Here is a 12,466-nt window from a genome sequence, read left to right as displayed (position 1 = left end):
TCTTGACTCTTGGTTGACAGTGTTCGGGGATGGGTAATGTAGTCTTGATTCTTGGTTGACAGTGTTGGGGGATGGGTAATGTAGTCTTGACTCTTGGTTGACAGTGTTCGGGGATGGGTAATGTAGTCTTGACTCTTGGTTGACAGTGTTGGGGGATGGGTAATGTAGTCTTGATTCTTGGTTGACAGTGTTGGGGGATGGGTAATGTAGTCTTGACTCTTGGTTGACAGTGTTGGGGGATGGGTAATGTAGTCTTGACTCTTGGTTGACAGTGTTGGGGGATGGGTAATGTAGTCTTGACTCTTGGTTGACAGTGTTGGGGGATGGGTAATGTAGTCTTGACTCTTGGTTGAAAGTGTTCGGGGATGGGTAATGTAGTCTTGATTCTTGGTTGACAGTGTTGGGGGATGGGTAATGTAGTCTTGACTCTTGGTTGACAGTGTTGGGGGATGGGTAATGTAGTCTTGACTCTTGGTTGACAGTGTTGGGGGATGGGTAATGTAGTCTTGACTCTTGGTTGACAGTGTTGGGGGATGGGTAATGTAGTCTTGACTCTTGGTTGACAGTGTTGGGGATGGGTAATGTAGTCTTGACTCTTGGTTGACAGTGTTCGGGGATGGGTAATGTAGTCTTGATTCTTGGTTGACAGTGTTGGGGGATGGGTAATGTAGTCTTGACTCTTGGTTGACAGTGTTGGGGGATGGGTAATGTAGTCTTGATTCTTGGTTGACAGTGTTGGGGGATGGGTAATGTAGTCTTGACTCTTGGTTGACAGTGTTGGGGGATGGGTAATGTAGTCTTGACTCTTGGTTGACAGTGTTGGGGGATGGGTAATGTAGTCTTGACTCTTGGTTGACAGTGTTCGGGGATGGGTAATGTAGTCTTGACTCTTGGTTGACAGTGTTCGGGGATGGGTAATGTATTGATGCTCGAGTGCCAAATCAACATTAATTTGTTTCTATTTGTTTTTTATTTTTTATTTTTTATATTGAGTCTTATTTTTGTATATATTTTTTATATTTATATAGTTTTAAATGTTGTGATTATTTATTTTTGATGTTCCAAATGTCTGAATAAAAATTATAGTTAGTGCAGAATGGTCCCAAATGTCTCCCTCGTTGCCAGTGTAGAGGAAGATGTGTCCAAAGCTTCTGTTCCGGTACTCATCTAGAAGGACATAGAGCATGACAATAGTCAAAAGTGGGCATGTAGGTTGGACAGAATAAGATAGGCCAGTACAAAGTGTGCGAATTGTCAATTGATGGATGCTGATTGCTCACCTGTGAGTAGGTACCGCTGCTCATAGGTGCTCATTAAGTATCAATTTGGAGAGGCACACGCACTCTCGCTCACCGTCACTGTCACTTTCTCTGTATCAGTATTATCAATCGAGTTTGATTGTGCTTGCATGGTTGCCGAGTCCATATCGGTAAACTACAGCAGGCTGGGTTTAGTAGACCAACGTTTCTATTATATTGAGATGAACTGAAAGACTTGGTATCCTTTACAAGGAGGATTTAGTACCTCCAGTCAATTGATTTTCCGAACGCAAAGATCAAAGACGCAATGATGTCTTTTATCATACGATTTTTTTGTATTTATTTTATTTTATTTTTTAAAGTCAGTCAGAGGAAGAAAAATACTTTTTATGCAAATTACAACTTTGCAGGAAGGTAACATTTTATTGCAGATACTACAGCCTAGGATTTGAATGAATAAAATTGGGAACGTATACCATTCAGAGTGTCTCACAAATTATCAGGGAAGGACACACAATAGAAACAGGACACTTCAGTCTTCCTTTTTACACAGAGTAAAAATTCATCCAACATTCGTCCAAATAGTCATCTGTGAATTATTTTGTATCACAGAAACAGTCAATAAATAATCATTTCATAAGTCCTCAATATTTCTGTTATTCTTTATCTGTAAGGGCTTAGAATATCTATATTTATGTTTGTTTGCATACATCTTTTAGACCTCTTTTCCTCAGTGATACTGAGTAAAATATATGCTCTGTATGTATATATATTTTTTAATTACTGTGGATCATTGTGAAACCTCTTATCCGAATGGCATGCTTAAGATTTTTGAAACAAAATCCTGCTTATAAGGGAAATGCATATTCATATTTACATTGAAACACGCGGCCACAGGCTCAAACAGTTGGAAGGCGATAGGTAAGTTAATTTGCAAATGTTCCCTCAGAATAACATCTGAAACATTTGGACAACCCGGCCATTTCTTGAACAACTAAAAGTAACAAGGGACACAGACTTACAGAGACTCGAGCTCAGTCTATTAACTGCCCATCTCAAAGCTTGGGTTGTGCTGTACATTACCCCACCCTACTCCCTAACCCCAACACATACACGCTCCACACACATACAAACAATCAAATCAAGAGGCTTAGCACCTAATTTAGCTGATTCTTGGTTTCGGTCAGATGACCTGTTTGAAATGTTAACATGGAAACCAGCTAATGTAGTATATATAATATTCATACATACAGCATCCCTGACCACAGATGGGAAAAATAAGCCTGACTTTTATGAATGTCGACAAATAAATGCAGTTCTTGAATTCGCTAGAGTATTTAACAAAACTGAAACACATTGAAATAACACTGGATTTAAGAATGTGCTCTATAGAATGACTTAAATCACGGTTTGTTTTTACAAGATTATACCATCTTTTTTTTTAAATTCAACTATAAACAACATTTTGATGAAAGATAATATGAAAATTAAAAAGGCAAAATTTCTACAAAAATAAATACCCAGTGTACGTCGGAATAACTTGGTATACTGCAGACATAAGCACTACATAAAGAAAATAAACAAATCTACAGTATGCCTATAAGTTTCACTTTCCCCTGACTATGGCCTGACACCTTGGATCCAACATTTCTGTAAGCACATGAAAACAAACGTATAAATAAGACATTAATAAATAAAAACAGAATGAATAAAACACAGGCAATTCTTACTGTTAGTATAAAAGCATTTAAAAAGATCCTTTCGGTCAAATCAGTTCGTAGCTCTGTCTTTTTGTTCTGTTTTCTCAAGAGTGCCTTTTCATACAAAAATATCAAAATCAGTCCATCTTGTCATAACTCTCTACTTGAACTGGTCAGGGATATGTCCGATCTGAGACTGCATGCTGCTGGTTGGTGGACTCGAGATGCCCTCTGACCAGTCGGACATGTTAGAATGCGGGGAGGAGCTAGACCATTGGTCGGGAGACCCAGGGGAGGGGGTTAGAAAGGGGTGGTCCGGGACCTGTAGCTGGTGGTTCGGGGTGTTGTCCATGGGGCCGGAGTAGCTGTGCTGGGAGGGAGGGGTGAGGTACTGGGTGCTGGGCAGGTTCTGGCTCATGATCTGGGTCTCCTGGGGTAGGATGGTGTGGATAGGCATGGAGCCCTGGTTCCCTGTGCCCTGCTGGAGCTCTGAGCCACTCAGCTCGCTGCTGATGAAGTTCTGGCTGATGGAATGGCCACTAGTGCCAGTGTTAGAGTTCTGGTGCTGCAGCTGGATGCTCTGTTGCTGCTGCTGCTGGAGCTGCTGCTGCAGGTTCTGTTGGTGCTGCATCTGCATCTGCTGCTGGGCCTGCTGCAGAAGGTGGGGCTGTGAGGCCAGCCGGGTGTTCTGCAGGCCCTGGTAGCTCATCATCTGGGACAGGCTGGTGGTGGGGAGCCCGTTGTGGAGAGAGGTCATCATGCCTTGCTGCCCGCCCCCCTGGTGCAGACCGCCCTGCCCACCGACAGGACCAACCCTCATGGGATTGAACTGGCTGGGCTGGCCCATGCTGGCGTGCATCCTGGAGAGCCAATCACACTGGCCATTCATGCCCCCCGAGCCGTTGGAGCCTGACACAGGAAGGTGGGTGAGACGGGGCGGGAGTGGGTCGAACTGCATGTGTGCCAGCTCCTGCTTGTTGGGCATGCCCATGTGGTTGACCCCCATGTGGGGGTCGGACATCCCCTGGAGGTGGTTGAGCGACATGGACGGGGACTGCTGGAAGGGGGACGTCATCATGGGAGGAGACGCCACGTCAGAGATATAACCGTGTGGAGACTCCAGGGAGTCCACCGGGGACAGAACAGCTGAGCTATCCAGCACACTCCCTCCCTTCCCATCCTGGGAGACTTTCTTCTTGTTCTTCATGTCCTTGCCGTCCTTGCAGCCGATGCCCTTGGCGCTGGGCTTGCGGGCCTTCTTGCCCTGGACCTTCATGCTGCCCAGGTAGCCATTGGGGGAGCAGAGGGGGGGGGACAAGGTCGTGCCCATGGAGCCTCCATGGCCATGGCTATGCACGGGTGCACTGCGGACCAGGTTGTACTCATCCATGAGACGGACAATGTCGTGGTGCATCCTCTCTTGCGCAATGTCTCGGGGCAGCCGGTCCATGTGATCAGTTATCTCGCGGTTAGCAAAGTGCTCCAGCAGAACCTTGGCCGTCTCGTAGCTTCCTTCCCGGGCAGCAAGGAACAGCGGGGTCTCCTCCTGAGGAAGACACACAGGGAGAAACATGTTTACAGTGGGCCACAGACAGACAGCTCTCTCTTGCAAAATTTCTCAGTAACCATGTTTATTTCCTTAGTTTTTATGCGAGTAAAGTCACCATATTTTTAAGAAATCACGACAGCTGTGATGGAAGTTTCGGTACAATTTGATAAACGCTGACAGATAATTTATTCGTTCGACATGGTTTTTTGTCGTTAAAAGTAATTATGCGAGAAATGGCGGTGGAAACGCCATAATAACCATCATATGGTAAACTCGGAGTCACGGGATGATATGGTTTATGGTCCTCCCACTATGACCCGGGAAAGCCTGCAGTTTATTCGGCTACAGATGAAATAAGTTCTGATGAACTTCACAGGGTGGTGAACGTGCACGGTGATGAACTTGATGCTCCTTTCCAATAAATATCGAGGATCTTATTTTAGTGACATGATTATTGATGCTTGACTGCCGTTTGACAAATACAAATATTCTCGCTCTAATCCATAATAATGTCATCATGTAGACTGGCCTACCCACACTGTATCTGGGAGCTGTTGACTAAGAGCGCATGTGTCAAAACCAGATGAGGCACACTTGCTATTTAACGCAACAGTTTTTGTGACAGAACTATCGGTAGAGTTGAAAATGCGATGGAAACACACTGAACTTCCGATTTTTATTCGGTCGATGAAAAAGTAGTGTACATTTGTGTGCACTACGTCATCACGCAATTGGATGGGAACCTAGCTACTGAGAATAACCTGCATGAATAAAGGTTCAATAAAAAGGTATGTAGCTTATGGAGGCAGCTTCTTCTATGGTGTCTTATCAGGCGGAAGAGATGCCTTACCTTGTTGTTCTGCATGTCCTTGTTGGCGCCGTTCTTCAGTAGTACGATAGCTGCTTCCACGTTGTTCACCGCTGCTGCCCAGTGCAGAGCAGATTTGCCTTTGTGAAAGAGAGCGGGAGAGACAAACGTTCAGTTCACATCAAGCCATGCCTGTCTACACTGACCTAAAGAAACCGGACTATCATTTCTTTCCAAACCCCACATTATTTCAACATTTTGTAAAATATTTTTTATTTTATTTGATTCTGCCCATTTCTAATGACAAATGTAATGTTTGATGGATCGAAAGTGCTCCACTATAGCTCTGGTTGAAAAAGTACGATGAGGCCAAGGAGCCGATAGAGACACAACAGTGACATAAGAGCCCTACCGAAGTCATCGATAGCGTTGACGTCAGCGTGGCAGTTGATGAGCTCCTCCACCATGCCCTCCACTGCCAGGCGGGCTGCCAGGATCAGAGGGGTGGTGCCATCGTGCATGCGGGCATCCAGGTCTGTGGCACGATTCCTGATCAAAATCTACAGGAAGACACGAGCTGGTTAACCTTGTATGAGATTATCTGTAGAGATGCTAAGGAAGAAAGGTCACATTGCCAATCCAATACAGTAGATCTCTTTGCTACTCAAAACCACAAATGAGTCTGCATTTGACCCTAACCTGGAAGACGCCCTGAGCGTCGGCAGCCACGGCAGCATGTAGCGGGGTCTTGCCCATGTTGTCCTGGATGTTGGCATCTGCACTGGCCTCCAGCAGACGCTTGGCAGCGTCGGAGCGGGCGTAGCGGGCAGCGAGATGGAGGGCGGTCTCCCCCGTGCGGTCCGTCTGACTGTGGAGTTTGGCACCCTGGTAGATGAAATCATTGATCACGTTGGCAGAGGCGTCTTCCTCCTCCTCGCTGTTGCCGGTTTCCAGACCTCCACCACTGCAGGAGGCGATCATCAGGGGGGTGAAGCCATCTGGGCAGAGGGAGGGAGAGACCATACTTTAGGACCAGGGGAGTTGACTATACCTCAGCATTGGCAGTCAGTGCACTAGTGCAGGGTCAGCATGAGACGGAGCCCAGTTCCTGGTACAAACGGTAAGAGTCAGTACTTCAAAGCACAAGGAAGATCAAAACAAAGCAACAAACAAATCGAATGTGGATTTGATGCGTTTGCCTGTGTGTATCATCACCACTCTTTTCGATAACGGATTCTGATCAAGCCCGACGTTGGGGAGCTTGGGGAAACGGGCCAGGCTATGTGAAACCTAGACAGCTGGAAAACTGAGCATTATCATCTCTGAGGGGAGGCTCAGCCAGTCGACCTGGATGGTTTTCTCCTCTTCAAAAGAATAGCGAGCCCCAGATCTCACAGATTCAATTCGGGCTCATTGATCGGTTAGGGAGAGAAAACGTGTGTGTGCTGTGCTTTAGTTCGAGGAGCATGTTACTGCTGATTTTCTTAAAATACTCTTCAGGGGGCTTGACACTTAATAAAAGGGTGTTCTTGTATTTTGGCCCGTTATTGGTTTTATTAATAAAGCATATGAAGAGATAGGCCTATTAGTGGTCCGATGATGAATGTAAGCAGGAAGGGAGTTTTCCCCTGGGCTCAGGGCTTCTAGCCGCATGCTTTGATCTGGATCCCCTTACCCCTGAGGACACAGGGCTTTAGCTACTCCTACACACACACACACAGAATCTTGCCATTGCTCACTCAGTCAGAGGTGTAAATCAATCAACTAATAACTGAGGCAGAAAAATACCTTAAAATATGACCATAAGTTTAGTTTGACGTCTATACAAAGCAAGATGTTAAGGTAATATAATTCAATTGAATAGGAATACATATTTTGGGAGTAATACAAATGATTAGAATGATCATATTTAAATACTTTTTTTTTCTTCAATATTTGTATCCACATTTTTCCTGACACTTCTGATGACATAATTACGAAGACCTCTCATCTCTCCTTTTCTAACTCTACACCAGTACTGACAACTGAAATGTGACCCCCAAAAAATACTTTGTACATGACCTCTGCACCGTAAATATAAAAGTAGCTGGGGCAAAATACAACAAGTCCTACACACCTGATACACACCGAATTAAATACATACATTCTATATTCACCAAAAATAATACAATTTCATGAAATGTAATAATCAACTCAATCCTTGTCAGTAGACATTGAGGTATAAAAAAAAAAAATTCTCCCCAAAATCAGTCAAATTCACAGCTAAAATCTGTCTTAATTTCCCTAACGATGAAACGAGTGGCTGTAAACACACCTGGTCCCCGTACGTTGACGTCCATGCAGTCGTTCTCAATCTCCCCCTGAGGAGGTGTGGGGGCGATGGAGGGGATACGGAGATCAGCCGCGTCCAGGTGCTGCTGGGTCCACTGGCGGTGGTCCGTCTGGTCGTCCAGGTCCAGCATCGCCTGCTCCTCAAACTGCTGGAACCAGACCCAGGGGTGGACGGACAATCAGTTAGCTCACACCGCATCCAAAGCCTTTCATCTCAAACCTAGTTGAAAACTAAGGTTTAATTAACCGACTTTTATATATTCAAATGCTGACATTCTGGACAATAAAACCAAAAACCAACACAAAGGAGACTCTACATTTTCAATATCTTAATATTAAATTAAAGCAAATTCAATTCAATAGCCTATGTAAATGTATACATCTTGAAACTAAACTGGAATCAAGTGATATTTGAAGGCTATTATCAGTGATGAAGAAGAGAAAATCCTGAAGATATACTCTTCATATATTTCTTTAGGTATTTCTTATGAAGTCCATGTTCTACTCTTATTCCTGTCTTTCCCTCCAACAGTAGGTCCCAATGCCAGTATGTGGTGTCCTTAGACTCCTTACCCTAAAGCGCTTGGCGTCTGAAGGCTCCTCTTCTCCCCATTCATTCTGGTTGTTGTCCATCAGTGATATGTCCAAGGAATTTTTCAGTGGCCTGTGGTCAGACAGAAATCCCATTGAAAATCCGGATGCAGCACGTGAGCTAGCCAACTATCCCAGCTGAGCCCTCTTCCTCAGTGGCAGCGCACCAACACCGAAACAAAAGCATTGATTGAGCCCCTCCATCCTGTCTCGTCCCACCACTATCGCCCAGACAAGTCAATTAATGCGCCCGTTACCTAAACCTGCTGCAACATTATCATTAATGATCCGAACCGTTCCCCCCTCTTTCTAATCGCCAACTACACCCCTCAGCCCCAAAAACTCTCGTTACCGCTCCACACCCTGCTACGACCAAATCCACGAAAAAACAAACTGTGACCCATGGTGGGAAAACAATGTGGTGCCGCATGGAAACCCGGGAAACTTACTTCAATCCCACCGAATCCTCCCCGACGGGCTCCCTCCTCTTCTTCTTGTTGGGCTCACTGGTCTTGAAGCCCTCCGGCAACCACAATTGGCCGTGCTCGCGACGACGCTTCCGTGAGGCGACCATCCCCACGCCTGCGAAGGCCAGGAGAGCCAGTCCGGCTAGGACCACGTAGATGGGATAGAGCTCCGACGGAAGCTGGGGGTCAACCTCACCTGGAGGGGAAAGGGACAACATGGTAAGGCGGACAGCAGCGGAGCCTGAGAACCCAGATAGGCAGGCAGGCAGGCGTTGGGTTGGTCGCAGGACTGCTAGTCCAGCTCCTCTAGTCTAGTGAAACCCCCTCCTGGAGCCTGGTCCTAGTTGTCCATGGCCAGAGCTATAACGGGAAGGAGGAGCGCCGTTTGTAAAACAAGGTTGGTCCTATTCTGTAATCATCAGAATTGCTAACCACTTCTCATCAAATAGAGCTAGAGATAAAATAAAATATACAAAAAAAACCACCTCCTCTCCCCTCTCAGCCCAGGGTGCCAGGAGACAACTCTACCATTTCTTCTTTAAGGGGAAAAAAAGGGAGGGATTAATGAACTTCAAATTACTGCACGCGCTTTAAGCTGTAAAGACGAAGGATTTATTAGGATTTTCAAGATAACAAAGACTCCCAACTTCTAGCACACTCCCGATCAATTTTTCCCCTTCGCTTTTTTCCACTAACGATTTTGAAATGATAAACTCTCCCAACCCAAACCCTTAGAGATGCATTAAGTCCTGGTATTACATTCAGCGAGGTGAAGGTTGCAGCAGCCTCACACTGTGGGATGAAAAGTGTGTGTGTGTGTGTGTGTGTGTGTGTGTGTGTGTGTGTGTGTGTGTGTGTGTGTGTGTGTGTGTGTGTGTGTGTGTGCTAGAATGGTATGTGGATGGGGTAGGGGGGTGGATGAGTTGATTTACGGCAATTAACCATTTTGGAGCCTGAAGCCATTGGATTTAAACACAGACTGCTGCATTGATTGTTTAGTACATGTGATTCAAAAGTACATTTGTTTCATTGTTGAATATCAAATACACAATCAAAGAACACCCCATCATCACAGTGTGGTGTTGTAGGGTTAAGACCTAGGGGAGAAAACCTTCACCGTGTGTGTGCGGTGTCTGTCTGTCTGTCTGTCCGTGTGTCTGTGTGTGTGTGTGTGTGTGTGGGGGGGGTACAGTCCCCGGCTGTTTCAGCATTACTCTTGGCCTGGTGACTGTTAGAATGGCAGGAGATAGAAACTCACTGTGAACCGCCTCTATGATGTAGGGAACGTTGAGGTTCCCACTGGAGGCCAGGGCCCCTAGGAAGGCTGCTACGTCAGTGGCACTCTGGAAGCACTCCGTGGACTGCTGGACGCACTGGCGGTTGTCAATCTCCAGGTACACTATGGAGCTGTGGAGGACAGAGTCATGTGACACACGTTAGACCTGATCTAAAAACCTCAGAGAGACGAAAAGACAGCTCAGTGGTTCCTGTTCAGGGAACTAGCAGCAGTTCTTCAAACGACAGACACCAGTTTTCCAATGGAGGATTATACAACACATCGCTACCAAATACGTGGAAGGGCAGTTCACACAGAAACTAGCTCGACTTCCACGTAAATGGGAGGTTCGCATGCAAAATTCCATTGAAATCCAGATTCCAAATGACGATTGTTCCCGAACATTTGTCTCACCCTTTGATCTGCATGGGGTCCAGCTCCCTGCGTCTGCGGCTGCTTCCATTGGCTATAGTATACATGCTGTTCTTCATGGAGCTGAGAACGGTGTCAGGGATCTCTGTCCAGCCCACCGAGCGCTTCGTGTTGTGTTTCTTCAGCTCCTGCTCACTGCCGTAGTACGGGTAGATCATGGTCTGTCCCTTAGCGTCCTGCTGGAACACCACATTGGTGTGGATCACGCGGCTCAGCTCGCGCAGGAAGCCAAGCGAGTTGTTCCGGAGCTGGTCGGGCATGATGTGGACCACGATGACCAGGCGGCCCACCGCCAGCTTCTCTGGCATGTTGTTGGCACAGTCCAGACCGTCCCACTCACACTCTGCATTGTTGCAGCCCTGGTCACAGTGGCCGTCCGCATAGTGGTCTTTACAGTACTGGTCGTACAGAGGACTGGAGGGACAAGAGGAAATAGTATTATTCAGTATGGCTTTTAATGGGATCGTATTATTTCAAAAGAAAGCTCAGACTGTTGTTCAGGCCTTGAACTGCTACTCAGACTTGATGCATTATCTACAGCATTAGCTGAATCGGGTGAGTTATAGTAGGTCTGGAGCAGAACCCTGCATAGCCAGTAGGTCTCAAGGTGGATTGGCCTCCCCTTATTGAGTATTGTATTCAGCCCCTGATGGCAAGCGTCTCACTCACTTGCACTGGCCCTCCAGGTTCTGACAGTCAAAGCCGTCGTAGAGACAGCCAGCGTTGTTGCACTGCTCGTCACACTTCCCGTCGTTGAAGTAGCGCCAGCACTGCAGGGACGACGTGCAGTTCTTCCACGGGTCGTTGAAGTTGAGCGAGCAGTCGCCCCCGTCCCAGCCACACGCGTGGTTGTTACACAACATATCACAGAACTTGTTCCCCTTCGTTTCCTCACACTGGGGGATCTCACAGCTCACCTCCACCTCCGGCGGGGGGGTGATGTCACGGCCGAACCCGCCCAGGAAGCTGTAGTCCAGGATGTGACATAGCAGGCCGTTGAAGTTGGTGGGGCAGACGCAGTGGTAGTACGGAGCCTCTGAGCTGTACTCACAGGTTCCCCCGTTGTAGCAAAGGTTGGTGTTACAAGGGTTGTCTGTGGGGTATTCACACTCTGGCCCTGTGAACGAGGAGGTACAGAGACACTTTGGGTTCTTGTGCCCAGAGACGCAGGTGCCACCGTTACGACAGTGAAGATTGCCACAGGAGTGGGCATCGTACTCACAGGTGGAGCCAGTGTAGCCCTGTAGAGGGGAAGGAGAGGAAACGTGTCAATGTAGTAATACTATTTATTAAACACATTACAGCATGTTGAATGAATGAAAACGGTGCAACACATCTGCTGGATGTCTCTTATACGGTGTCTTTGGCAGAACTATGGCCGCAGCCGTGGTTGTGCGGGAACTTACAGGTGGACACTTGCAGATGAAGCCGTGAGGAGTGTTGCTGGCTACGGCACATGTCCCTCCGTTACGACAGGGTTTGCCCTTACAGCCGTCAAACACCGTGTCACAATGCTCTCCTGTAGGGTCACAGAGAGAGATGGTCACATCAAGGACATGAAACGTTCCTTTATCAATAAGCCAATCACAGGTTAACGTTTGATGCCATGGAGCAGGAGTCTCCGACCCTGTTCCTGGAGAGTTACCCTCCTGTAGGTTTTCACTCCAACCTTGTTCCTGGAGAGTTACCCTCCTGTAGGTTTTCACTCCAACCCCAGGTGTAACTAAGGCAGTTCAGCTTATCAACCAGTTAATTATTGGAATCAGGTCTGCTAGAGTAGGGTTGGAGCGAAAACCAACAGGAAGGTAGCTCTCCATGAACAGCGTTAGAGAGTCCTGCCATATGGGGTAAACACTTATCATTTGGGACTATATACTACAGAACAAATGATAAGGTCATTTTTTTGTTGTTGACATTTCTCATGCAAGTCCAAGGTGATTCGTCTCGAAAAAAGACTAGTCTTTGCTTTCCCATACTCAACCCCATGAAATAACTGTAATTAACATGAAACTAAACCCAACCCTGCGCTGCAGTCACTCTCCAGCCTGGTCCA

At 46.7% G+C, this 12,466-nt stretch overlaps 1 protein-coding gene across 2 annotated transcripts in view; it reads right to left on the bottom strand.

The window, feature by feature from the left end:
• Positions 1-1,574: 1,574 nt before the first annotated feature.
• LOC110535851 (neurogenic locus notch homolog protein 1) overlaps positions 1,575-12,466 on the bottom strand; it is a 47,833-nt gene continuing 36,941 nt past the window's right edge. The window contains exons 24-34 of one of the 2 annotated variants that reach the window (XM_021621178.2): positions 11,820-11,932; positions 11,083-11,654; positions 10,396-10,827; positions 9,964-10,112; positions 8,688-8,901; positions 8,221-8,311; positions 7,631-7,796; positions 6,016-6,314; positions 5,729-5,876; positions 5,359-5,456; positions 1,575-4,505 (exon numbers count right to left, since the gene is read on the bottom strand). In XM_021621178.2, the coding sequence (XP_021476853.2) occupies positions 3,120-4,505; positions 5,359-5,456; positions 5,729-5,876; positions 6,016-6,314; positions 7,631-7,796; positions 8,221-8,311; positions 8,688-8,901; positions 9,964-10,112; positions 10,396-10,827; positions 11,083-11,654; positions 11,820-11,932 (3,668 nt within the window). In that variant the 3' untranslated portion in view covers positions 1,575-3,119. The remainder of the gene's footprint in view (positions 4,506-5,358; positions 5,457-5,728; positions 5,877-6,015; positions 6,315-7,630; positions 7,797-8,220; positions 8,312-8,687; positions 8,902-9,963; positions 10,113-10,395; positions 10,828-11,082; positions 11,655-11,819; positions 11,933-12,466) is intronic. The other variant, XM_021621179.2, reaches the window with a different exon arrangement.

Source organism: Oncorhynchus mykiss, chromosome 11, assembly GCF_013265735.2.
Source record: "Oncorhynchus mykiss isolate Arlee chromosome 11, USDA_OmykA_1.1, whole genome shotgun sequence".
Taxonomy (NCBI): Eukaryota; Metazoa; Chordata; class Actinopteri; order Salmoniformes; family Salmonidae; genus Oncorhynchus; species Oncorhynchus mykiss.
Note: the sequence above shows the minus strand (reverse complement) of the source record. Positions and strands in the feature narration are given on the sequence as shown.